At 41.5% G+C, this 24,706-nt stretch overlaps 1 protein-coding gene across 2 annotated transcripts in view; it reads right to left on the minus strand.

The window, feature by feature from the left end:
• Positions 1-8: 8 nt before the first annotated feature.
• Positions 9-24,706, minus strand: part of MAP3K7CL (MAP3K7 C-terminal like) — a 34,901-nt gene continuing 10,203 nt past the window's right edge. The window contains exons 3-5 of one of the 2 annotated variants that reach the window (XM_044442489.1): positions 22,066-22,154; positions 8,208-8,323; positions 9-3,164 (exon numbers count right to left, since the gene is read on the minus strand). In XM_044442489.1, the coding sequence (XP_044298424.1) occupies positions 2,984-3,164; positions 8,208-8,323; positions 22,066-22,154 (386 nt within the window). In that variant the 3' untranslated portion in view covers positions 9-2,983. The remainder of the gene's footprint in view (positions 3,165-8,207; positions 8,324-22,065; positions 22,155-24,706) is intronic. The other variant, XM_044442490.1, reaches the window with a different exon arrangement.

Here is a 24,706-nt window from a genome sequence, read left to right on the forward strand (position 1 = left end):
CACACACACACACACACACACACACACACACACACACACAGAGGTTGGATGCAATTATTCCCCAGGAGTTTCTGTATCTCCAATGACAAGATATTAAAAACACACAGACAAATGCTCTTATGTCGGCTGCTTTTTGACAATTCAGAATGCAGTCCTATACATGTTTAGACTGGAAAAAGTCCTGCAACTCCCAGCATTCTTCAGCCAGTCATGCTGTTTTTTTCCTATCTAAACATGCATAGGATTGCACCCTTAATATCATATGCAAAAGCAAGCCTTTGAATATTGTGATGAATATCCCCTTTTCAGATCTCTCTCTCTCTCTCCATCCTACTGAATACAGAAAAGTTACCCCTACATAAACCATAATGATTTTGGCATACAAATAATTTGCATGAGACTAGAAGGAACACCAGGTATTGTAAATAGGCAGCATCGCATTTTCCCTTTCCCCCTTTAAGGCAGCTGCCAGAAGGAGAGGTGGCAATTGGCGTATTTGAGGAAGAGACAGTAATTCTTTCACTGTAGCATTTTCCTGACCTTATTTGTCTAACCCCCTCCCCCCCTCAATGCTGCTATTTGTCCCACTCTGAAAACTACTGAATGATTTTAGGTCCTTATATATTTTATCTAATAGGACACATTACTTGATGGGAACAAATTATTGTAAAGCCTTCCCCTCCCCACCACACACTATAATCTACAAAGCTCTAATCTAAGTTGGAGGTGTTCTGGGTATTTTGCAGTACAAGAGAAAATGTCCAGAGATCTGATGACATCTCTTGTCTAAATTGACTTAGATGGGCCTGAAAATGCATTTACTTGGTGATACAGGTTGGTTCTCACAGCAATTTCAGTACACAGCTTTTAGTCAGAGTGTGCTGTTCTTCAGCTATGCACTGGCTTGGGGAAAGTCAGCCAAAATGGTCTTCATGCACTATCATAACTTACTTTCTTACTCAAAAATTTGGAGCTAAGATAAAGTCAACCTGCACTGACCTGTGTATGTGGCATTAAGCTTTAGCACAGTAGGTCTAACTGGATGAAGTCACAACTAAAGCTTCTGTGCATTAACTAAAAAAACAATGATGCCATGCATGGGAAGGGTCATGATTTCAACAGTTTGCTTCCAAGGATATTTGGATTACAATTCAAATTCCGAGCACACTTATAATGAAGACTTCTGTACATGAAACACTGTCAAAAATCTGGTCTGTCTTTCCCTGCTTCTTCCAAGCAGATCATGACAAAAGGCTTCTAAAGTCTTTATGATATCAAAACTGGCTAGTTAGGCTGGCTTTGTAATACAAAAGAGCATTGTAACAATTATTAATAAAAGGCACCAGTGAAGTTAGAATACTAACAATTAGGGAAATGTGGCTTAATGAGAAGAAGTTGATCCCTTCTCTTATCTCAACCAAAAGGAGTTGGTTCCACCTTTAGGCTGGTTTGTGCTCCTTGTGGACCAATTGGTAGGACTATCCGGTGCCACTCAGTTGGTCTGCCATTTGATCTGATGCCATATGATCAGCTTAATAATGTTAAGTCCATCCCCATCTAGCACCACCTGTTCAACAGCGTTTCCCACAGAACCAGACACGGTCTGGGTCTAACTGTCCTCATGGCTTATCTCTGGGCCTGTTGGCCTTGGTATTTCAGCTAAGATCCCACCTCTTCTTCCAGTTTTATGAGGCAGCCACCTTGGAAGGCTGCATTTTAGGAGAACCAGGCCTAGTCCCTAAGGGCATGTAACCTGGCACTTTACTGAGGGGTTTTCCTCCCTGCCTTGCTTCTTCCCTTCTGTTTCTACATGTTCCATTACACAACAGTAGGTGGTGCTGTGGTATATAGTAGAATTAATTGCAAAACTACACTAGGCTTTTGTAGTGAACAATGGTGCCCTCTGTTGAAATCCAGACTCTCCTCACTCTAAAAAAAGTCGGAGAAATGGCTGGAAAACTCAGGACAGGCACTGAAGGAGGATAGCATCATTAAAAGGCCGAACTTCTGTGAGTGAAGGATTATGAGTGCCTAATGAATGTCTCATGTAGAGAAGTCCTGAGAGGCAAGTCTTCCTACTGAAATACCAGCAGGTCTTCCTCTTGATAGAATTTCTATGCAAGTCTGTAATTCCACGCAAACTCATTTTCAAAGTAAATGTCATTAAAATAAATTGGGCTTACTTCCAAGGGGAAAGTTAAGATTGGTAAGGTGTAAGATAATGCTGCACTTTGGCCTTAACTTATTGGCACTGCATGAATTATCATTGCCAACATACAGTGCAGTCTTAGGCATGTCTGCTCAGAAGTTAAATTGTACTCAAGCAAAGTGTGTACAGCCAGAGTTAAAGAAAGTAATGCAGGTGTTATGTATTCACTTTCAAAGATATTGAATGTATGATTGCCCTTTGGCACGTATTTGTCATTTAAGCAGACTAGCTTTGCTCCATAGCCAGTTTAGAGAAGGATAGCACATGCTCCATGTTCCCCAAATTAACACTGCTCCTGCCATATGCCTTTATATGGTCCACCTCCCAACCCAGAGACTAGACATATGTATTTCTAGTGTGCTTGAGTCTTCTTAAAATTGGAAGAAAGGTTTTTAGAAAAGAAGCTTAATCCATTTGAACATAAAATGGGACAGATAAGCCTCCAACTATGTTATGTGAAATAAAATATCCTTTTGGTAATAGATACAGTATCCATATTAAACAGGCATTAAATCAAATCTAGACATTTGCATATTCTGCAGGTGGAGTGTGTCAACATATTACAGCAGTCTTCCCCATCCCAGTGCTTCCAACTGTGTTGGACTAAGACCTCCAGCCCCATTCAGCTTGCCGTGCAGCAGTCCAACACATTTGGATGGCACCAGGATGGGAAAGACTGTATTAGAGGGGACGTTTGAAGGGAGAGGGGGGAAACCTTGCCCAGCACAAGAAACAGCCGCACATTTTTATTGGCCCAGACAGGTTCATTCAAAGTTATGATGATCCCTGCCTCTTTTGATACTGTATTCTAAGCTTCTCCAGCTGTTCAACACATTGTGTCTGGGCCAGCCTCAGTGTCCGGTTCTCTTCCGTGAGGTCTGCATACTCTTTAGTTAGCTGAGCAGCATCCATGCTTTCTTTCTCAACTTGATCTAGTCGAGTGATCAGCTCCTTTCTGAAAAGAAAGTTTTAAGATACAAACTTTTATGATCCAGAGTAATACCAAAGGTGAACACAAATACTTCAGCTTGGATCCTAATGACCATGAGCAATGAGACAAATGATGCATTTAAGTAATAGTTCCAGGAACTCTTGCCCAAGAACTAGCAGAAAACTTCTGAATCAGGTGAATGCAACCTCTGCCCCCAGTCACACAATGAATGAATGCTCAGAGGGGGCTATGAGTCATGTAGGATAGTCCTGTCCACCATTGTCACCACAGAATACCACCATATTCTCCTAAACATCTGCTTGATGAACCACAGAAGTTCTTCATAGATACAGAAGTATGTATGATGAGCTCCTACTTACATGTGAGAACTTTCTGCATGCACTGCATTTCTGTGTGCACAGAGAGAACAAGTGGCATTACCCTACCAGGATCTCCACTCTACCCTCTCCTTTAGTGTTGCCCTGGTAAGACCAGAGGACCTTTGGAAATCCATTTTTGATCAGTCAGAATGCATCCTGGGAAAAGTCAAAGCTGATGTTTGGAACATGATACTGGGTGATGTGGCATTGCTGTAACAGTAAAAACAGAACGTAACCCACACATACGTAACCACACACACATCCATTCTCTAAAATTAGCCTGGTGGCAAATTTAACTGAGAGTCCCCTGTGTTGTTTTTTGTGCTGTCAAGTCATCTCCTACTTATGGGAACCCTATGAATGACTGCCATCCCAAATGTCCTCTCCTTGGCAGCCCTCATCACAGGACAAGAGTCCTATGGGCTTGGGTAAAAAAAATATTGCCCAAGCATACTAATTTATCCAGGTGCCTTTGTTTTTTTTTTTTTTTCTCACTTTCTTCCACCCTGCAGCATTACTAGTGTAGCTGAAGAGCAATGCAATTGCTACTAGTGGAAAATAATCAGAGACTTTCTGGTGGGGCGTGCGAGGACTGGTTCTAGAGTCTACTCTATTTTTATCAGTGACATAGAAGATGGAAGCCAAAAGCTCATAAATGCTATGGTGACAGATTGATAATGTGGTGAATACTGACAGGTGTGGAAAAATGAAACTGATGTTCTTAATCAGCTTAGAAAGGTGAAGCATCACATATACGAAAACTAAGAACATGTAGGGCTGTTCTTACATTAACTCAGATTAAAGTACACAGTGAGGTGCTTTGAGCCAGCTGTACATAAGCAACCGCTGTAGAGAGCTTTGTCATAACAGGCATTACTGCAGGAGAACTGCCCTGGTCCACATTACCCGACTTCGGCAAGGACTGCCTAACCTGCACTTCGCAATGGTGCTGCATGAACACAACTCTGGACAATACAGATTTGGAACAAACTAGATAAATGAGCAAATCAAGAAAAACAATACATTTTGAGAAATGAAGGTTCTCAAGAGGTTTCTGTTGCATGAATTTAAGTCACCTGAAATTTGTAAACCAATATTTTTTTAAACTAGCTCAAGAGCACAGGCAGAGAAAAACACAAAAAGTTACAAGCATAACATTTTCTACAACTACCTGTAGGGTGAAATGTGTTTTACCTTAAATGTCTACTTTCCTTCAAACATATTGCAGAAATGTAAACGACCGAAACAGAAGAAAATTTATATCAAGTTTATATTTTTTTCCTTTCCCTGAGTATGATTTGGCTGATTACTGCTTAACACTCAGTTTATTTTTTCAGTATTTCAATATGGGCATGACTGCTTGCTGCTTTCGATTTTTTATCACATGAACAGTATGTTGTTGTTTGACTTTCTCATGTCTCTTGGAAAACACTGATATGATTTACCACATTTTTAAACTAATCAATCCCATCTGTAAACATTTAAAATGTTTCTTTATTGCTCTTCCCCCGTTAAAATACTACTTCTTCCATGTGATATTATCACATTCAAAATTCCAAGCATAAGTTCACTTATTTACAATGCAGGTTATGTAATAACTGCTTTGCATGTGCAAGAAGGCATCTAAATGTTGTATCCCATAAATAAGTGAGGGTGCAGTCCAGTGCCTCCCACATACATGCACACGCACCTAAGCCTCCAAACATGAAGGCTTCCATGTGTCCAGTGGCTGAAGTGAGGCCTGCCTTCCTTGTGCACTTGATCTAAACATCTGGTTTTAGCCATCTAAAGTGCCAGGGAGCGGGAGGGAAGAAGGCTTGGGCACTGATAGGATTTGGCATATATAGATGGCCCCAGCCTCTCCTCTCCCCAACATGCCCCCTTTTCCCCTCTCTGAGGGGCATTTGCTCTCTTGGAGAAGCAGCCAGCACAATTGCAGGATGAGCACCAAGGCTGCTGGACTTTGAAGACTCCTATAGCCTCCCAGCTGATCCTAGGATTGCACCCTTATTGTTTGGAATAAAAACATATAAATGTTGATTACATTAACCATAGAAAGCTGGGGAAGAGTGGGGCAGAAATGACTTAAATATTAAATTTATTTATTTATTTATTTAAAACATTTCTATGCCACCCCATCGCAACAAAGCCTCGGGGTGGCTCACAACATAATTAAAATATATAAATAACAGTTAATACAATTCATTAAAAGCTTGGTAATATCTCAGCATAAAATTTAAAATTCTAACAATACATAATACATTAACAATTAAAATAAGTTTTAAATAAAAAGGTCTTAGCCTTGGGCCGAAAAACAAATAACGACGGCACCAGGCGGACCTCTCTGGGGAGCGCATTCCATAGGTGGGGCGCCACCACAGAGAAGACCCTCCTCTGGGTACTCACCCTCCTAATATCATTCATGGAGGGTTCCTGGAGAAGGGCATCTGTTGCTGATCTCAAGAGGCGGGAGGGCATATATGGACGCAAGCGCTCCTTTAGATAACCAGGTCCCAAGCCGTTGAGGGCTTTATAGGTCATGACCAACACCTCGAATTGGGTCCGGAATTCAATCGGGAGCCAGTGAAGCTGACAGAGGACTGGGGTTATATGAGAACAATGCCCAGTCCCCGTCAGCAACCTGGCAGCTCTATTCTGCACCAATTGAAGTATCTGGACCGTCTTCAAGGGTAGCCCCATGTAGAGCGTGTTACAGAAGCCTAATCGGGAAGTTACCAACGCATGTGTCACTGTTGCCAGGCAGTCATTCTCCAGGAAGGGACGCAGCTGATGGATCAGCCGAAGCTGAAGGAAGGCACTCCTCGCCACCGCCATCACCTGAGCTTCTAGTGACAGCTCAGGATCGAGGAGCTCTCCCAAGCTGAGAACCCTGTCCCTCAGAGGGAGTGCAACCCCATTTAGGACAAGGCCCAGGTCCCTCATCTCGAAGTCCGAACCACCCACCAACAGGACCTCCGTCTTGTCTGGATTAAGTTTCAGTTTATTGGCCCTCATCCAGCCCATTACCTCGGCCAGGCACCGGTTCAGTACAGCCACTGTCTCACCTGGATTGGTGGAAAACGAGAGGTAGAGCTGGGTATCATCAGTGTACTGATGATTCCGCAGCCCACACCTCCTAATGACCTCTCCCAGCATCCTTATTTATTTATCTAAAACATTTGTATCCTGTCCTTCACAAGAGTGTCTCAGGATGGCTTACAAGACGGCTTACATCCTTAAAATGAAGCAAAGGATCCTCTGCAAATGTGATACATTCATCCCTCTCACTGGGCATTCTTAAGCAGAAAGAGGCTATAAATATTAACTTAAAGCAACTTTGTTCTTTCTGAATGGGCAGGTTTACATTAATATACATATTAGTGTATGTATTAATTAGGCACCATGGACTAATTAATCCGTGGGGATCTGAGACATGTGCCAGACACTATTTTTAAAATGAAAGCCACAGCTGGAGCAGAGCACAGCTTCTTGTGCCACACATTGTTCTAGAATTATCTGGGAATTGTTTATCCTCATGAGGGCCAGGTTTCCATGAAGTAAGAAGGCATGTGATGCACCTTCCACAGTATGCATATTCAAAATGGCAGCTTATACACATCTTGGTGCCCCTAAGATAAATAACCCATGGTGGCTTATGGGTTAATTAATGCAAACTGTGAATAGATTCCTCTGCTTTGAGGAACAGTGAGCTGTAACCCTTCTGTAATCAACGCAGCTGCCAAGAAAGTAACTAATTCTGCCTGTTGCAGTTTCTGAGCTAAAAAAAAAGGCTGACCTGGCAAATGCAGTGGGAAATTACTTTCTGTGTGTCCTACTTTACAGATGACAGTTGTCTGCTGAAGAGCTGTCATAGGACAGTTCTCCATTTGGATGGGGTTGCCCACCTAAGTACAACTTGAAGTAATTATTTCTGAATCTGCATGTGTAAATGTTATGCAAATCTATTCTTTGTTCCACTTTTTTGGAGATTCAGTAAGCGGCCATCCTACAGACTTGGCAAGACAGGCCAAAACAGAGGATCCAGTATTCAAAGATCTTAAGAGAAAATGGAAAGTGAAAATGGAGAAATTACCAAAATGGAAGTGAATCCACACGGACAGTGTGTTACATTTTCAAGATTCAAAGTCTTACATTTAAGAAGATCATGGTTAAAAGTATTTTGGCAGGATAGAACTGGTGAAACAACCACGCTTAATCTAGGACCATGCAAATGTTCCAATGAACAAACAGAAAGCCAGCCCTCATCAAAGATTAATGTCCCCAACTTCTCCAGGTCTCAGGCATGCACCTGGATCATCTTACGTGCCTCAGAATGCTTCTACGACTCCATCCATGCTTTTGAAGTTAACCTTTGCTTTGGAATTTACTATCCAGTGTCCTGAACTCAAAAATCTAAGGCACTTTGAAAGTAAAAAGAACTGTAGTATAAATAAAAATCAGGATAGGCCATGTCTATAGACTTGTAACAGAGAAAGACAGGGAAAAAAGATTAAAGTGTTTACTTTGGAGGAGGACAAGGAAACTACCATGTTTTTTTTTTTTTTTTTTTTTTTAAGATACACTGAATTTTAACACATCCTTAGTTAGCTTGTAAAAATCTCTTCATGCAGGTACTACTTTTCCAAGTATGCAACATTCATTTGGGAGGCAGAAAAATACCACTTACTTTCTTTCTTCAAGCAGTGCAATTTCCTTTTTGACTTCATAATATTCTTCTGCTATTTGGCAGTGCTGTTTAAACACCTGCATAGATTCCTTTGAGTCATGGCAAGGAGGCAGGGGCTTCATAAACAAAGGGAAAAAATAGTCTAAGGCTTTTTTCATTCAAATGAATCCTCAGAAACTATATTTAAATGGAGACATCATTTCAACATAATGAGTTCTTTTGTTATGGTAGTTGGAATATTATTTCAGGAAAGTACTCTCTTGGCAAAGAAAAGTTTTCTCATCTACTTGAAGAAAAGTAACATGAGTTTGTTTCCCTTCCTAAACCCTTCATACCAATTCCTGACACTTTTCAGAGTAATTTCTTATACAATATGGTGAATAGTTTTGCTTTTTAACACCTCTGTTTGTTTACCAGTCAAAGCTGGTAAACAAATGTTAGAAATGTTGGAAATGTTTAACCAAACAGTGATGATCTCATATCAGCCTTCTCTAATCTGGGATCTTCCAAATATGCTGACATGGGATATCTGGCTTGGGATAATGTAGCCCAACACAACTGGGAAGTACTGGGTTAAAGAAGGTTTCTGTATATTATACATACTTCTTTTTCCATTTGTGTTCATACATGACACTTTCAGGATATTTCAGCAAGGCAGCTTAGAGGAGGGAGAAGGGCTAGGACTGAACACCTGGATTCCCAGATGGTTGGGTGGTTTTCTGGGTGAACTGTTGGTTTTATCTAATCAAAGTAGATGCCAAGCCTCTTAAATGCTCAACAGTTTCAGTCTCTGATCATTACCAATTACCTTTGATGCAGCATATACAAAGGAGCTTGCTCCTGAACAATGGTGCAAAGGATTCAATTCTACAGCTGCCATTTGCTCTCTGCTGCAATAGTTGGTGCAAAGTTCTCAAGCTACACCAGCCCTCCAGAGCTGAACCAACTGACTCCTCTAACCATTCAGCACATTCTTTTGTATGCGGGCCGTTCTTTCTATAGATCAGGTTGCATGCATATGCATTCTAAAGACTCTTGAAATAACTTGCAGTGTGTAAACTTCCCACAACAGACAATGAACTTCTCCATGAGGGCTCCTCCTCTTGACTCTGGAAAGACAGTCCTAAGCACAAATCTGTTCAGTGTTGCAGTTCTTGGCAAAAGTTTTACATACGTCACTTGATATTAGATTATCATGAACATGAGTTCATAGAATGACTAAGAGAATTCAGGCCTCTAGATACTGAAGCATAAAGAATACTGATCTCCATGAGCACCTAAAGTAAATGCCCAGATAGTCTTAGTTAATGTCCCTCTCCTGGCTACCATTCCTTACTTGGGCCTGTGCCCATAATTGCTGCTGCTGCTGCTCCTCACTCTTTATTTGAATTTTACTCGAGGTAAGGAGAGGCACTTGTTCTGGGTGCACGCTTCAGGGCAGGGTGAGACAGACTTTTTGAATGGAGAGGAGAAGCATTGGGAAATGGGGACTCCGGACATAGGGATGGCAGATGCGGAACAGTTTATCTTCAGGCCACCATCTCCAGGTGTTCAGGCAGTCCCTGGGATCAGCCAGTGCACAAGTGCCAGGAGGGGGCATGGGACAGGAGCCACAGGACCAGCCTGGTATGATCCTTGATCTCCTGACTTGGCACTGGGAGAGAAGGGCTGGCCAATTAGAAGGGCTTCTTACGGACAGGAGGCCTGCCTTGTTCTAGAAGGGCACTCTTTGAGAGGTGGGTCCAGGGATCCTCAAAAGAAGTGTTCTTGGAAATAGTTTGTAGTGTGGGTTCAATGAACTGCTCTGTGTATGCTCAAAGAGCATTTTTCACTGGCTATAGTTTGCTGGATGTACATTTGGAATAAAGAGCTTTTGCCAAAGAATGGTCTGTTGCTTTAAAAGCAACTGCTGCCTGTATGACTTGAGTGAACTGAACTAGGGAGGTTCGCTTGACTGCCACCTATGCGGATGTCTTTTAGAGGCCATGCAAAGACCTTTTAATTTTACTTCATTGCTTATATTTCTTTAACACTCAATTACTGGTGTGGTTCGCAAAAATAAAATCCCTAAAATAGAAAATAACATTATATAAAACATTATGAAAAATAACAAAATTTAAGCAAGAAACAATTAAAAAATCTTAGGAACTATTACAACTTTCTCATACACATCTGACAGTCAAATGCCTGGTATAAAGTGGTGCTGAGAAGGCAAGACTCATTGGAGAAGACCATTATGCTGGGGAAATCCAACAGCAGAAGACAAAAGGGAAATCCAAATATGAGATGGATTGAATCCATAAGGGAAGCCACAGTCTTGAACTTGGAAGAGCTGAATGGAGCTATCAAGGACAGGACAGTTTGGAGGGCTTTCATTAATAGGGTAATAGGTTGAAGATAACTTGATGGCACACAACAAGAAGGATGTGCAGTACTGGAAAACTCATTCTGTTTGAGCATGATAGACTTTTCACACATATCTGACTCAACAGGCAGAATTGGCTCAAGTTTTAGTTTTGGGCCTTTGTGAAATGGCTCAAAATACTAGTTCAAATTTGGACTGAGAACTGTGTATCTTGTCCAATGTGTGCAAATTTAAGAAAATCATGCTTTAAGATGTGTGCTTTGATGACTTAGCAAGCCTTTATCTTTTACATTAACATTTCAAGAATCCCACATCTTTGCTTCTGCAAAGTAATGTTATTTTCTCCATTAATTTTACTTTTCAGTGCATGAGCTTAGTTCCTTTTCTTGCACCTCAACCCATGTGTAGATATTGCCTGTAGCCACCACCTTCTTAGAACACTATACCAATAAAACTCACAGCAGAAGGAATCAATCTGACTAAAAGGTACTTCTAATCTTCTGGAATTCAAGTTGTCAGACAGAAATTCCACACACTCCTTGGGAATACTAGAGAGACAAAAGCCCCCCTCCCTCAAATTCATACTGCAGATGTCAACACTGTCTGGGGAGGGTCTGTTGATTTAGATTTATAAAATATTTTGCATTCCTGTGAGAAAGTCACTTTGAGAATAGACTGAGCGAGGACAATCACTGCAGTGCCTCTGGGGGATCTTTGTTGTCTCTCCAAGGGATTCCTGTAGACTTGGCAGCAGCCCTCTAAGATCAATAGTGGTGAACAAGTTTCCCAAAGAGGGCTTTTCCTCCACTATTGGTCTACCCCACAAAGTGTAGATACAAAGGAAGAGTGTAGATACAGGAAGAGTGACTGTGCTATCTTCCTTGACAGCATATTCCAAAGTCATGTGCAGCAACAGTGAAACCCCACTGGTCTGCCCAGTTTCTTGTAGGAGTTAACAGGACACCAAAGAACATTCTGAAGAATGCTTTGCAGCATGAAGGGGCAGGAGCACGGGGCCTCCTCAGCAGACTGGTTGCTCCAAAAACTGTTCCCTTAAATGGGACAGCTTCAAAATCACTCCTTTGATATTTAGATATACATATGAAATATTTTTATTTATCACTGAATGATAGAATCATATAGTTGGAAGGGACCATTAGGCCAAAGTCCTTCTAAGTGCTGGAACCAAGTGCTGTAAACACATCTCTCCCCTTTTCCCTTTACAAGAAATCAGAGTTAAAGGCGTCTAACTACATGCCTTTACTGAGTTAGGCTAGCCAGTTGGGGCTGGATTTGCAATACAAAGTGAGCAATATAAAAGTTGTTAATGAGAAGCATCCACTGAATTAAGGAGCCTTCTGATTGTGCAGTTGATACTTGCCCTGAATTGCCCTCCATGTACAGCTGGCACCACCCTCTGGGAGGTAGAGGCAGAGGGTGTGAATGCCCGAAGCTCGATGCTACTTAAATTGTTTTTGATGTTGAACCACTGGGTTGATAAGGTCACATCCCTACCCCTGTACAACCCTGTTCTATAGTGTCTCCTGATAATGAGTAATGGTCTGGTTCTCACCATCTATTTGGCTTATCATCGCTCATTAACCTTGGCATTTGGAACCCACCTTTTCTTCTTGTTCATATTCAGTGCCTGAAATCTATGCTTTGGAATGCTGGATTTTGGAAGAAGCAGGCGCAATCCTGTTTAAAGGCAGATGCCTGTCCATTTTCTGTTTGAATACCTCCAGTGACAGAAAACCTACTACCTCCCTCAGCAGTTGGTTCCATTATCGGATTGCTCTGACAATTGGGAATTGTTTCTTGATGGTCAACCAAAATCTTTTTTTCTGTAACTTGAGTCAATTATTTCATGACCTACTGCACTGATGATAGAGAAGAGGTTGCATGTCTCTTCTGTGTGACAACATTGGGGCACATTTAAAGTGTTACCTTATCCCCACCTCACTCTTTTCTTTCCAAGGCTAAATAAACCCAGTTCCTTCCATCTTTCCTTGCAGGACTTAGTTTCTAGTCTCTTGGTCATCTTTGTTGCTCTTCGCTGAACTTGTTCCAGGGTACCCAAATCCTTCTTAAAATGTGCTGTCCAAACCTGGAGACAATATTTGAGCTGAAATCTGACTAGTGCAGCCTGGAACTATTACTTTCTGTGAAAATGAAAGAATACTTAAATTAATGCAACCTAAAATTGCATTTGTCTAATGACAGTTTTTATATCCTGGAACAGAAGGGATTCCAACTATACAGGACCTTCGAGATTTTTCTGTTGTTAGGGTACAATCCTATGCATGCTTAATCCAAAGTATGTCCCATAATGTAAAGTGAAATTTACTGCAAAATGTAAAGTGTATATGATTGTAGTTTATGTCTTGTAGTCTCATATGGCCTAGGTGAAAGGTAGACAAAATGGTGCCTTCTGGATAATTTCTGATCATTGGCCATGCTGAGAGTGGTGGGGTTGTAGTCCAAATCATCTGGTTGGCACCAGGTTGTATACCCTGGCCTATGGAAACATTTAGTTCTGTTCTTCTAGTGAAACACTTAATTAAACATTATCTTAATTTAGCCCATAATTAGCAGTCACATTTTGTCCATAACCATGAACAAGCTTTGAAATAGGTATTGCTGAAATAACTGAATGCACATCTCGCATTTAAACTAGCTGCTTAAATCAAAAGAAAAGACTTGTGTTATTTTATCCATTGCCCAGTTAAGAAGCACCAACATTCCTCTGATATAAAAGAGAGGCTATATCTATCCCTACACCCTCTTTTTAGACTCCTCTATTTGTGGAGAAAAATGCTTGGAGTCACTGTGTGGGGAGTGGCACAGCCTATTCATACTTGTATTCATCCTTTTAAAGCTATTTTTCTCTTAACCTTCACTGTGTCATTTCAATAGAGTTCTCTGACAGAAGAATAGCAACTGATTTTGACTAAACAGTGGGCATATAGCAGGAAAAAAAATCTATTGCTCTTGTCAAGATACAAGGTACTAACTAGAACTGGTTGTTCACTTTGTTAGCGGCATAGTCTTTCTCTGGATCCAACTTAAAAAGCTGGCTTTAGCCTTCAAAGCACTAAATGGTTTGGGATCTGGTTACCTGAAAGATTTCCCTCTACCTGCTGTACATGCCTGAACCTTATGCTCTCCCTCAAAGGTCCTATTCCAAAAGCCCCCACTGAATGAAGTCAACTGGGTGTGTACCACAAAGAGGACTTTTTTGTAGTGACATCCCGGTTACACCATTTCCATAGACATATCTCTGGGACCAGGTGACCCATGGTCTTTTTGATGCCAAGTAAAGACATTTCTGTTTACCCAGGCCTTGAATGTCTGAACCTCCTAGTTTGCAGGTTTAATCTGGGGATAAAATTATGGGGAAATTGGACTGTGGGAAAATGGACTGTCTTACAACAAAACTGTCATCTTGTTGTTGTAAGATAGTCTTTTCCCCCATGCTTGTGCTGAAATATGTCAGCATGGCTTTCCCTTTCCTATCTCTTGCCATTATGTCTTGCTGTCATCCCAGAGCAATATATTACTTTAATGGTTTGAAAATACATACAAAGATGAATTATACAATGATTAGAAGTCATCGAGCACTTTTTCAGCCATTTCTACCGGAATCACATGAGAGAACTGCATGGTTGAAAGGGGAGGCTCCAATCTCCCGATTCATTTTTAAACAACACGTTCTTTTTAGCGGCATTTCAGTGTAGAAAAGCCACATCATCATGCCTCTATTCACTATATAAACGAAACAAATTTAAGACAAAATATAGATCATGAAATACTTCCAAGAAATCAGGGCTGAACAAAGTTCTTCAACACCAATAACTCCCTAACACTAATAAATTAATCTAAATTTGACTTATGGGAAACCCCTCAAACAGGCTGCTTATTTTAAGAAATAATGTATGGTTTTCTCAAATCCATCAAGCTAATGCTACTGTAAATAAATAAATAAATTACTACTCCAGTTTTTATCTATCCTCTTCCCACTCAAAAGTTATATTTAGAGAGCTAAAAGTTATCTCATTATTTTGAGATCTTGTATGTGTATCCCACTGGGAAGCAGCTGCTGTCTTTCCAAACGTTGTACGTTTTTTCCTGCCCAAAACATCATGTTTAGACTTTCTTGAGCTTCTTAGGATTTGAACTTAAACAGGATATTACTAGCCCAGGTGGAGCCAGAAAGGCACACTGTTATGGGTGTGGTATCATCTACTCAGGATTTGTAAAAATGAATCTCATTCCAGAAAATGTTCCAGCTATTGGAACAGGAAATACTGGATGCGTGTTTAAAGTCTGATGAGAAACAGCAATTAGAGCAAAATTCATGAACCAGTAATTCAAGGAGCTTTCATTGTGTCAACTGGCCTTTTCTTCAACTTTGTTTCTCCTAACAATTTTATTGGTTCTTCAGCGCATTTACTTAGACATTAGTGCCATTGAACTCAATGGGATTTACTTCTTATTAATCACCCATAGAATTGCACTGTTAATCTTCTGTTTCCTGCTCTCCTCCTCCCTCTCCAGTTACACTTGAGATATCTTTTACACCTTTTGGTCTGCTATTAAGTAAAGGGTCTTTATTGCTGGCTGCTTTTAGTGGAATTTTATTAGTATTTTGTGTTATTGGGTTTTACATCAAGGCTAGAAAAATTATTTATAATCCATTTAATTACATAACGAAACACATATTTGTGGTTTTTGCAAGACATTATTATAATAAAGAAAGCAACCCACTCAACCAACCAACCCTAGTAGTTAAAGCCATAATTACATGAAAAATCACACTGCGACTTTTTTGTTTTAGTAAGCACTGCACTTCCTTCGGAGGTAAGCACTGCACTTCCTTCAATCACTGCACTTCCTTCGGAGGGGTATTTATCATACACTTGGACACTGTGCAAAAATGTGTACTGTCCACCATAATGGCATCCCACAGAATATGACACAGGAGGCAGCCATTCTGAATTTCCCAGCATTTAAGAAACACTTCAGAACAGGACTGTATAGGAAAACAAAATTGCAGCCCTCCAAATAAATAGCAAATAAAAATTTAAAAAGTATTTTACCTCAACCACAAAATATTGCCTTAACAAGCAAACTGTGATGGGAAAAACAGCTGGGAAATGGCTCTTCTCATTGTGGAATAATCCTATCTAATGACCAAAAGGTTTCTTTTTTTAGAAAGTTCCTTTTTTCAGAGAAGAAATGAGGCACTAGGGGAAAAGATGAAGTAAAAACTCTAAAGAAACAGGAGGGGGAAGAAATTCTCAAATATTCCAGGGGCTGGGGGTTTACCAGAAAAGCAGTAGCAGCTGCTTTGCCTTTTTTCAGCTACACTTAACACAGGAGACTGTTAATTTCAGTTTCGTTGCAGAATCGACATCAAACAGCCACAGAATGAGCTTCTCCTTTCTGCTTTTCCATTACAGAACCTCTAGGTGTCCCTGCTGCTGTAATGCAAGTACCCAAGTAGGAAACCACAATTTCTTTCACTTCCAGAAATCTCCCGACTTAAAAAAGCTCCCTTAAACACAGAAATGCAACTAGACAACTGTAAGAAACCACAGGTGCAAAATAAATGGCACATGTAGAAAAACTCTTCCTTGCCCCGCTATCACAATTTGCAACCAAGCGGCTGGGTGCTAGCAGTGGCTAGTTCCCCCTACAATGCCTTCTGGAAAATGCTTTCATTGGGATTTTAGTAACTTTGTTGCTGCTTGCAGCAGCAGAGTAACTACATGTAAAGGTGACCGTTTTTGTTTTTGTTTTGTTTTTGCATGTTTAAGAAAAAAGGGGGTAATTCTAATGCTACATCCTGAGATGACCTACTCATCAATATTTGAAATTTGAGGCTTGCTTTTGCTTCCTTAGAGGGTTACCAAAATCCCCAAGCCTACTTTCAGAGCCTGAGAATGTAAATGCATTTTCACTTCAGTTTAACAAATCTCCTTTTTATCTGCCATTTTCATTCACATTTACCCCAGTCTATATGTACTTTGACCATGGCATTTTTCTGTAGCGTGCAGTACCTATTAAGATGAAATGCACATCAAGTAATAGATGGACTCTTTGGATGCTCCAGTGAATGGTCATTCCTCCCTGAACAAGTTGTTACTCTTTCTTGAAACCCTGCGTCAAAATCCACCTTGACTATAAGGCACTTGGTCTTTCCCCTTTAACTTCATACCCAGCTGTCACCAAGTGTTTGCTCATTCAGCTCCCTTTGCCATCTGTCTTCCCCACTGGCAGGTTTTTCCCTTGGCCCCAAGAAGCTTACAATGTGACTATTTTGGGATCATGAAAGTGTGCAGTACCATGTCCACCAAAAGAATGAATGAGAAAGTTGTAGTGGAATCTATGTCTGGCAGTCTGGGTACTTATCAGCCTCAGCCCACCACTGTTGACCTGCTCTTATCCATGCCTGCTGCCTCTATGGCAATCAGAAATGGAGGCAGGCCTACTATACAAAGCATAGCCCTTTATTTGAAGGACTGTCCAATCCAAGTCCAGTTTAAAGGCAAGGAAACCTAAGAAGGGAGCAGCAAGGCCTTGAATTCGCCCATCAGCAGTGAGTCCCTGGAGAGCAGACTGAGCAGGCAGGCCACCCAGTCACACTCTTCCCCACTACAGTGAGGCCTATTCATTGTATTACAATGCAGCATATTTCTATTTAAACTATCGTGATTTCTAAATATGCGTGGATATATTTATTTATTTATTTATTATTTCTTTTTCAATTTATAGCCTGCCTTTTTCCTACAAAGGGCTCAAGGCAGCTTACATCATCTCTCCTCCTCCATCTTACCCCCACAACAACAACCCTGTGAGGTAGGTTGGGCTGAGAGTCTGTGACTGGCCCAAAGTCACCAGGTTGGCTCCATGGCTGAGCGGGGACTAGAACCCAGATCGTCTGAGTCCCAGTCCCATGCTCTTCACCACTACACCACACTGGCTCTCCACATATAAATTAGCATCTACAATTTTTACATAGTCCTATGCCCTCTCATATCTTCTTTTTTGCCAGCGTGTCCCTCTTTTTAGAGGACAACTTGACTTCCATCTCATCTTTTCTTTTCTCCATACTCTGCAGCAAAAGAAGGAAGCAAAGCCGGAAGCCAGAGTGGGATGTGCCTGTGTGCCCACAGTGACATGATGGGGGGAACTGCTGGCACTTTTTATTCTTCCCTCGATGTTCCTCCCTCTCCCTCCTGGCTTTCCAGTCCTCACGGTTTTTGGAAGCAATGCATTTTCTCAGCAACAATATCTTTTCCCAATAATAGATTGTGAACCAGTTTGATCTTTAATGGGCTCAGTTTTTAGATTCCCTTTGGGAGGTGGGAGGGATAGCTGTAGGACTGTCACAATGCATGCCTGCTCTTCAAACTTTATCACTACATTGTGTGTGTGTGTGTGTGTGTGTGTGTGTGTGTGTGTGAGAGAGAGAGAGAGAGAGAGAGAGAGAGAGAGAGAGAGAGAGAGAGAGAGAGACTAGGTGGAAGTAATAGGAAGGAACAGGAGCATGGAGATTTTTTTTCTCCAATATTTGGAGCTCAATATTTGCCTCCAAGCACATGGTCACTATTTGCATGAAACAGGTAGAAGAGCAGATTAAATAGGAAGGTTTCTGAAGTACTGCCCAATATACTATAATTATCCTAAGGGGTCTTAATGAGCAAATGTCCCCACAGGAGACAAGAGTAGCAAAGGAGCCCCTTATTCAGAAGGAGACTGAAAATGTGCAGCTGCAGCACTACAGCAGTAGTGGGGAATCCCAGGCCTGGGGACAAATCAGTCTCTAGGGGTTGTCCCAGAGGATCCCTTCTTCTGACTCTACCACTTCTCCTCAGCTACTGATCATGTGGTGACCTCCTAAGTTTTGTGCAGCTTTTCTTCCATCCTAAAAACTTAAAATGCTTCTTCTAAGATTTAGTTACTGGCCGTAAGAGCTATAGGCAAGAATAGTTGCGGGGGGGGGGGGTAATTTGTCCCTGCTCCCCTTTCCTTCAGTCCCACCCACCACTGGATTGCTTCTCCCACCCTCACGTATGGAGTTTATCCTTTGGATCAAAGAGGTCACCCACCCTGTGGTATACTGAGGGCTTTGGAGAAGAAATGTAGTTTGGAAAAGGGAGTGAATACAAAGTGGTCCCCCAGTACAGAGCTGTATCATAGAAGATGCAGAAAAGGTAACATTTATAAAAGGTATTTCTTGTGTGAAGTGAAGAAACTGAGAATAAAGAAATAAAGGAAGGTCAGAGATGTTAGATTTAATTAGTGCATCTGATTCCCACAACAGGATGATAGGCGGGCATTTCTTTCTTGACTATTTAAAAAGATATCAAATATATGCTTCTATTTTGTGCTCATTATACAGCTTGCCTTATAATATGTGCAGGCTTTCACAAATGTTTCTGTTGTTATCTGCTCAGTAAATCCCCTTTCCAAAACTAGAAGACTTTTTATTCCCAGCCGAAGCAGCCCTTCAATTTTTTTACCTCCTAAAAAGAGAAAGGCAGCCCATCTGTCTAACAAATCTGTCATTTCCTTCTTTCCATGCTTCTCATTCCCCTAATGTCATTTTTAGTCAACCACTTGCACAGACTGCTTATTGAAATTTTAATAGCTCATGCAGTCTCCATCAATATTCCATTGTGTATCTTTAGAATGTTCCATCCAATTTAGTTTGTCCCCAATCATGGTCAGATCTCAGCTGGAACTGGAGGCTGTGTAGGTGCTCCATTTGGGTTGGATTCCCATCTGCAACCAATCCATGTTCATGCCAGATTAGCAGTCTTGTCATATAGTTACTCATGCAACCTTGTCCTTGTCTGTCAGCTCAAAGGTAAACCCCACTGAGTTCATTAGGACTTACTCCCAGGTAACGAAATCCACAAAAGACTCAGAGGAGAACTCCCTGGCCCTAGAATGCTGTCCTCTCAGACAACAGAGGGGAGATGGAAGAGCATCTCACAGCTGAACTGCAAGACCACCTCTAAGTCAGCCTCTCTTCTACTTTGCCTTTTCCTAATTGAGGGAACCAAGCTTGCCCTGGGCTTGAATTGACACCCCAAGGACCCACTGCTCAACAGGTTGCTAAGAGGGCCTGACTTGTCCCTCATACTCCCCAACAGTGAAGCCAGGTGCAGACTGAGCCACTGCTTTGAGTGGCTGCTTGGCCCCCTCCTTCCTTCTCCTGACTGGAAAAGAAAAAGAGGGCACAAGCCCATTCTGAGCTGAGCCAGTGGCTCTTAAGGGCTCCTTAAGCCAGAGGCTCAGCTGTGCATTGACTTGGGCCTACTCTGGTCCATGGCCAACCAACATAGATCAGCTGAAGCTTTCATCCCCACGGTAGTTTAAGTCTGCCCATCTAGCATGCTGCAGTGGAGATGAAATTTCCCCCCTCAGCTGTTCTGCATGATTCCTGATGAGGGTGGGCTTCAGAAATATCCTCCTGTTCAGCTGCTCAGTTGGATTACAACTCTCAGCATTACAGACCATTGGCCATGCTGGGCAGGGCTGATGGAAATGTGAGGACAAATTTGGAGGCTCATGTTCCTCTTATGGAGGGCAGGAAGAACAGTGGAGGTGGTATTTGCCTCCTCATCTTCCCATACTACATTTTTGCTAGACATTGCCTTTTGCTTATCTCGCTGGAGCATTTTAGAGGGAAACAGAAGGAGGGTGAAAATGTCTCAGGGAAGCTTACTTATTCATTTTATATACTTGCTTTTTTCTTACAATAAACTCGAAGTGACTTACATCATTCTCCTCCTCCTCCTCCTCTCAATCTTATCCCCACAACAAGAAACCTGTGAGGTGGGTTGGGCTGAGAGTCTGTGACTGGTCCAAAGCTGACTCCATGACTGAGCAGGGACTAGATCTCACACGCTTAATGACTACACAACATTGGTTCTATATCCAGGCTTCTCCAATCAACTACCTGCCCTGCACACCAGAATAGCCCCTTTCCCAACACTCTGAGGTTGCTTTCCCAACCTTGGAGTCAGATACTTGATTCTGAGAATTCAAGATGTTCTATGACACTTCAAATGATTTATTATTTTGGTCTACACTGTTTGTATATTGATTCTATTGAGACAGATTCCACAGCAGTAAACAATACAATATAAAATAAATAAAATAATATAAATAATGCATTAAAAACAGAATACCCTTAAGGCCATTGTTGGTAAACAAGGAAGGTTTCCTAGAACAAAGGCAGCTTCAGCAGGTATTGAAAACAACATGGTGTCAGAGCCTGCCTGTCTAGACTCCATAGGATTGTACCCTCCATGACTAAAACAGTTGGAGAAGCTGTTCAGAAGCTGTTTAGAACATGCTTCCATCATCCTTGGGGAAGCATGTTCTAAAGGAATAGGACCTAGGAGTTTCTTATTTGGGGAACGAAGAATGTACATCATGTGTTTCCACATAAGGCCTTTATCTGCAACTTTCCTAACTCAAACATGGAATTTTATTGGGGTATGTGTGTGGGGAGGGGATCCAGAAAAAGCCATCTTCCATTTGTAACATATCCTTCTTTTCCCACTTATTTCCCTGTCTTTCTCCTTCCTGGTCAAAACATTTGGAGTGTACCATTTTGGGGAATAGTGGCTTACAGACTTGTGAGGATTATAATGGCATAATGTCTATGAAGGACTTTGGACATTTGAAATATTTAATAACATTAACTATTATCACTACAAAGAAAATAATAGAGTGAGGGAGTGAAAATGGAAGTCAGCTTTGTTTGTCCATCAGACTCCCTGAAGGCTTTGGCTTATGTTTTCAGGTGCAAAAGTCCTTGCCACTAAACAATGCTCATATTGTCAGTCAAAGTTACTTTGTTTTGAACTTTGCAGCTTTAGTCTCATTTCTTTCACTGTTCCTTTCCTTTAGAACTTTCCTTCTCCCATATTCTCTTCCTTCTCCCACGCCTTCCTACCTTACCCCATGTCACATAACTTCTCATGTGCATCATGGGAATTGTGCAATCAGCTATGAGACACCAGCCTCCTCCTCCTTCCTCTTCCCATGTCTATCTCTTGTAAGCCACTCTCTGCTCCCTCTCCATCTGACAGGGTAACACCAGGACCCTGTGGGAAATCTTTTCTATTTTGCAATCTGAAATCTCCCAGTACTTTACAAGAACTGCATCACCCCATATGATGCAGATATGTGGATTTGTTCAACATGTAAATCTCTTCAAATAAAACTCAGATTCCCCCAGCATATTAGGCTTCATCCTACCTTAAATGTTTCTTAAGACTCACACACTATAACAACCCATTAAGTTCTCTTACAAAGCCTAAAATTCTTTAGACATCTATTCTCCAGAATTAATACCCTATACAAGTACATTTTTATAGCATAATTGCATATGTATGTGGACTATCATAAAGTTCAGTGGTATGCATATATTATTGATGGTAATGAAGAAATATAGTTCACAATAAAGACCTGAATATTAAATAAAGCCAGAGTCACCTGGAGCTGCTTTTCTAGATCTGGAAAAGCCAAAGGAAAAGCATTCTCAGGGGGAGCATCATCTGAAATGGAAACAATTGTGAAGTTTACACATTTGTAAAGAAGTCATCCACATCATCAGCTGATATAAAATGTAGAATAAAACTCTGTGCCCTTAATTCCTCATCTTTTTTGTTGTTGTTTGTTGTCTTATTTGAAGACACTGCATTCCAGGTGCCCATTATTTTTTCAAGATAAAAATGATCAAAAAGTAGTCTTTGATGATACCTAACTAATGCAGAATAAAAATGATTATTACCTTCAAATTGAAAATAAAAGCAAAAGCTGCCCATGCCAAAGTGCCTTCTTGAGATTTGTGAATATACTCCAGCCTTCCGCAACCTCATGCTTTCCATATCTGGGGGTGACGATAGTTGGCACATCAGGAGGGCACCAGATTGGAAATGCTGATCTACCCACTAATATTATTAAGTTGGAAACTCTATCTACTCCACCTCCACTCAATATAAAATATCAGGGTTCATAAAAAATAAAAATAAAATGTATTTAATATCCCACCCTTCCACAAAAAATGGCACTTGAGGTGGCTAACAATAACAAATAACAGCTTAAAAACAAAATTTTAATTAGAGCGTAAAACAAGTTAAAAGCACAAGATAAAAACATAAGCGTAAAAGGAATGAACAGCACCCAAGCAACTAAAAGTCCCTTTAGGTACTTGCCAGTTAAGATGAGAAAGGCTTTCTTAATAAAAGCATGTTTGCCTGCCAGGAGAAAGACAACAGGGGAGGGACTAGCCTAGCCTTCTTCAACAGAGCTTTCCCGAGCTAGGAAGCAGTTACTGAAAAGGCTTTCTCCCAGGTCACCAGTACACATGCCTGTTGTGCAAGTGCAAATCAGACAGCAGCCTCCACAAAGAGCTTAAAACTCAGGCACTTTCATGTGGGAGAAGGTAGCCGAGTCCAAGATGTAGATCATAAACAGCACTTTGAATTTCGACTGGTAGCCAGTGAAAGTGTGGTAACAAGAAAGTCACATGCTCCTTGTAATCAATCTTGATCAGCAGTTAGGCTGCAGGATTTCTGGAGCATCCCAGCCCCAACCCCAACCCGAAGTATCCAAACTATTTTAAAAAGCAGCCCGATATGGTGTGATACAGTATTCCAAACTGGATGTAACTAATGCATACATGCCTATACCAGATTAGACTTCGCTGTGTGCAGGTACAGGTGCAGTTGGACTAGCCTCAGCACTGCTAATGCACTTTGGACTACCTCCAAACCTGGGCTTTTAGGTTCCATGCTGCATCTAGGCTACATCCACACAGAACCTGAGTCTTCAGGGAAGTGAAACCCCATCCAGCACCTAACTGACTCCCTATTCCCTAATCTGCATTTAGACTAATTCAGAGTGCTTTTGTCTGGATTAAGCTTCAAACATTTGCCCTCAGCAAGCCCTTCACTTACATCAGGCATCAGTTTGGAACCAGGAAGAGGAGGAACAGAGTGGGTGTCCTGGTGGCAAAAGACCCTCAGACTGTATAATCTTTTCCAGTGGCTTCATGCTCATGTTACATAGCATGGGGGATAAAATGGGATGAGGGATAAATGTGCACCACAGGTCCACAGCCACAACAAACAGAAATCCCTCAGCGCCACCTTCTGAGATCACACCTCTCAGAAAGACCAGAGCTGCTGTATAACTGTGCCCTGTCTCAGTACCTGAACAATACCAAGGATACCATGACTGATAGTATCAAGAGGTCCAGGAGAATCCACAGGGATGGGCAACTCCCATTCATTTCCCAGTGCAGCACATCCACCAAAGTAACCAGGCCAGAATCCAGATTGAAATGGATCTGGATTACCACCTCATTCTTTGCTGTTTGCCCAAGGAGGGAATATTGGAAACATGCCAGAAATTATCCAAAATAGTGGGGTTCGCAGAAGTGTTTTATTTTTGCAGAAATCCCACCATGGAATCACACTTTGCCATAGGGAAGCACTTACCACTACTCTTACCCACTTAACCAGCTTCCCTACGCTTTTATAAGCCAGGAAGGTCAACGGCCCAGCATACAGGTGGCAGGCTTCACCTCCCAAATCATTCTAGGGATAAGTCACTTGCTAGAGACAACTCGAAGCAGGAATAAGTCTTTTGAGTCCATAGCTTAATAGTGTCAAATAGCAGAAATCTCTGCTGAGTAGAAATCTCTGCATCAAAGAAAGGCATGGCTGGGCACCTTCCACAGAGCCACTGACAAGAGCCCTCTGAGGATGACTCTTTCCTCTGCTGCAGTTTTTGTTCACCACCTCTTGCTTTGGCCCAGATCCCCATGGAACAGAAGCTGAGGAGCAACAGATACCACTGTCTACTTGTTCACTAGCTTGTTACTTATTCAAGCAAACAAGTGGTAGCAATGATGCAAAAGAGGATGAAGAGCAAGAACTGCTGGCCAGAATGGCCATGAGAAGGTGGATTCATTGAGGGCATTTTGCTCAAGGCCTCTCAAAACCTGTAATCAGTGCTCTCTGGGCTTCAGCCTTAGCTGCCTAAGTGAGTTTGCAGCTCGTCATTGTAGGGAGATTCTCCTGTCTGTCAACATGGGATACAT

The sequence above is a fragment of the Varanus komodoensis genome, unplaced genomic scaffold, assembly GCF_004798865.1.
Source record: "Varanus komodoensis strain SLA01 unplaced genomic scaffold, ASM479886v1 scaffold4, whole genome shotgun sequence".
Lineage (NCBI taxonomy): Eukaryota > Metazoa > Chordata > Lepidosauria > Squamata > Varanidae > Varanus > Varanus komodoensis.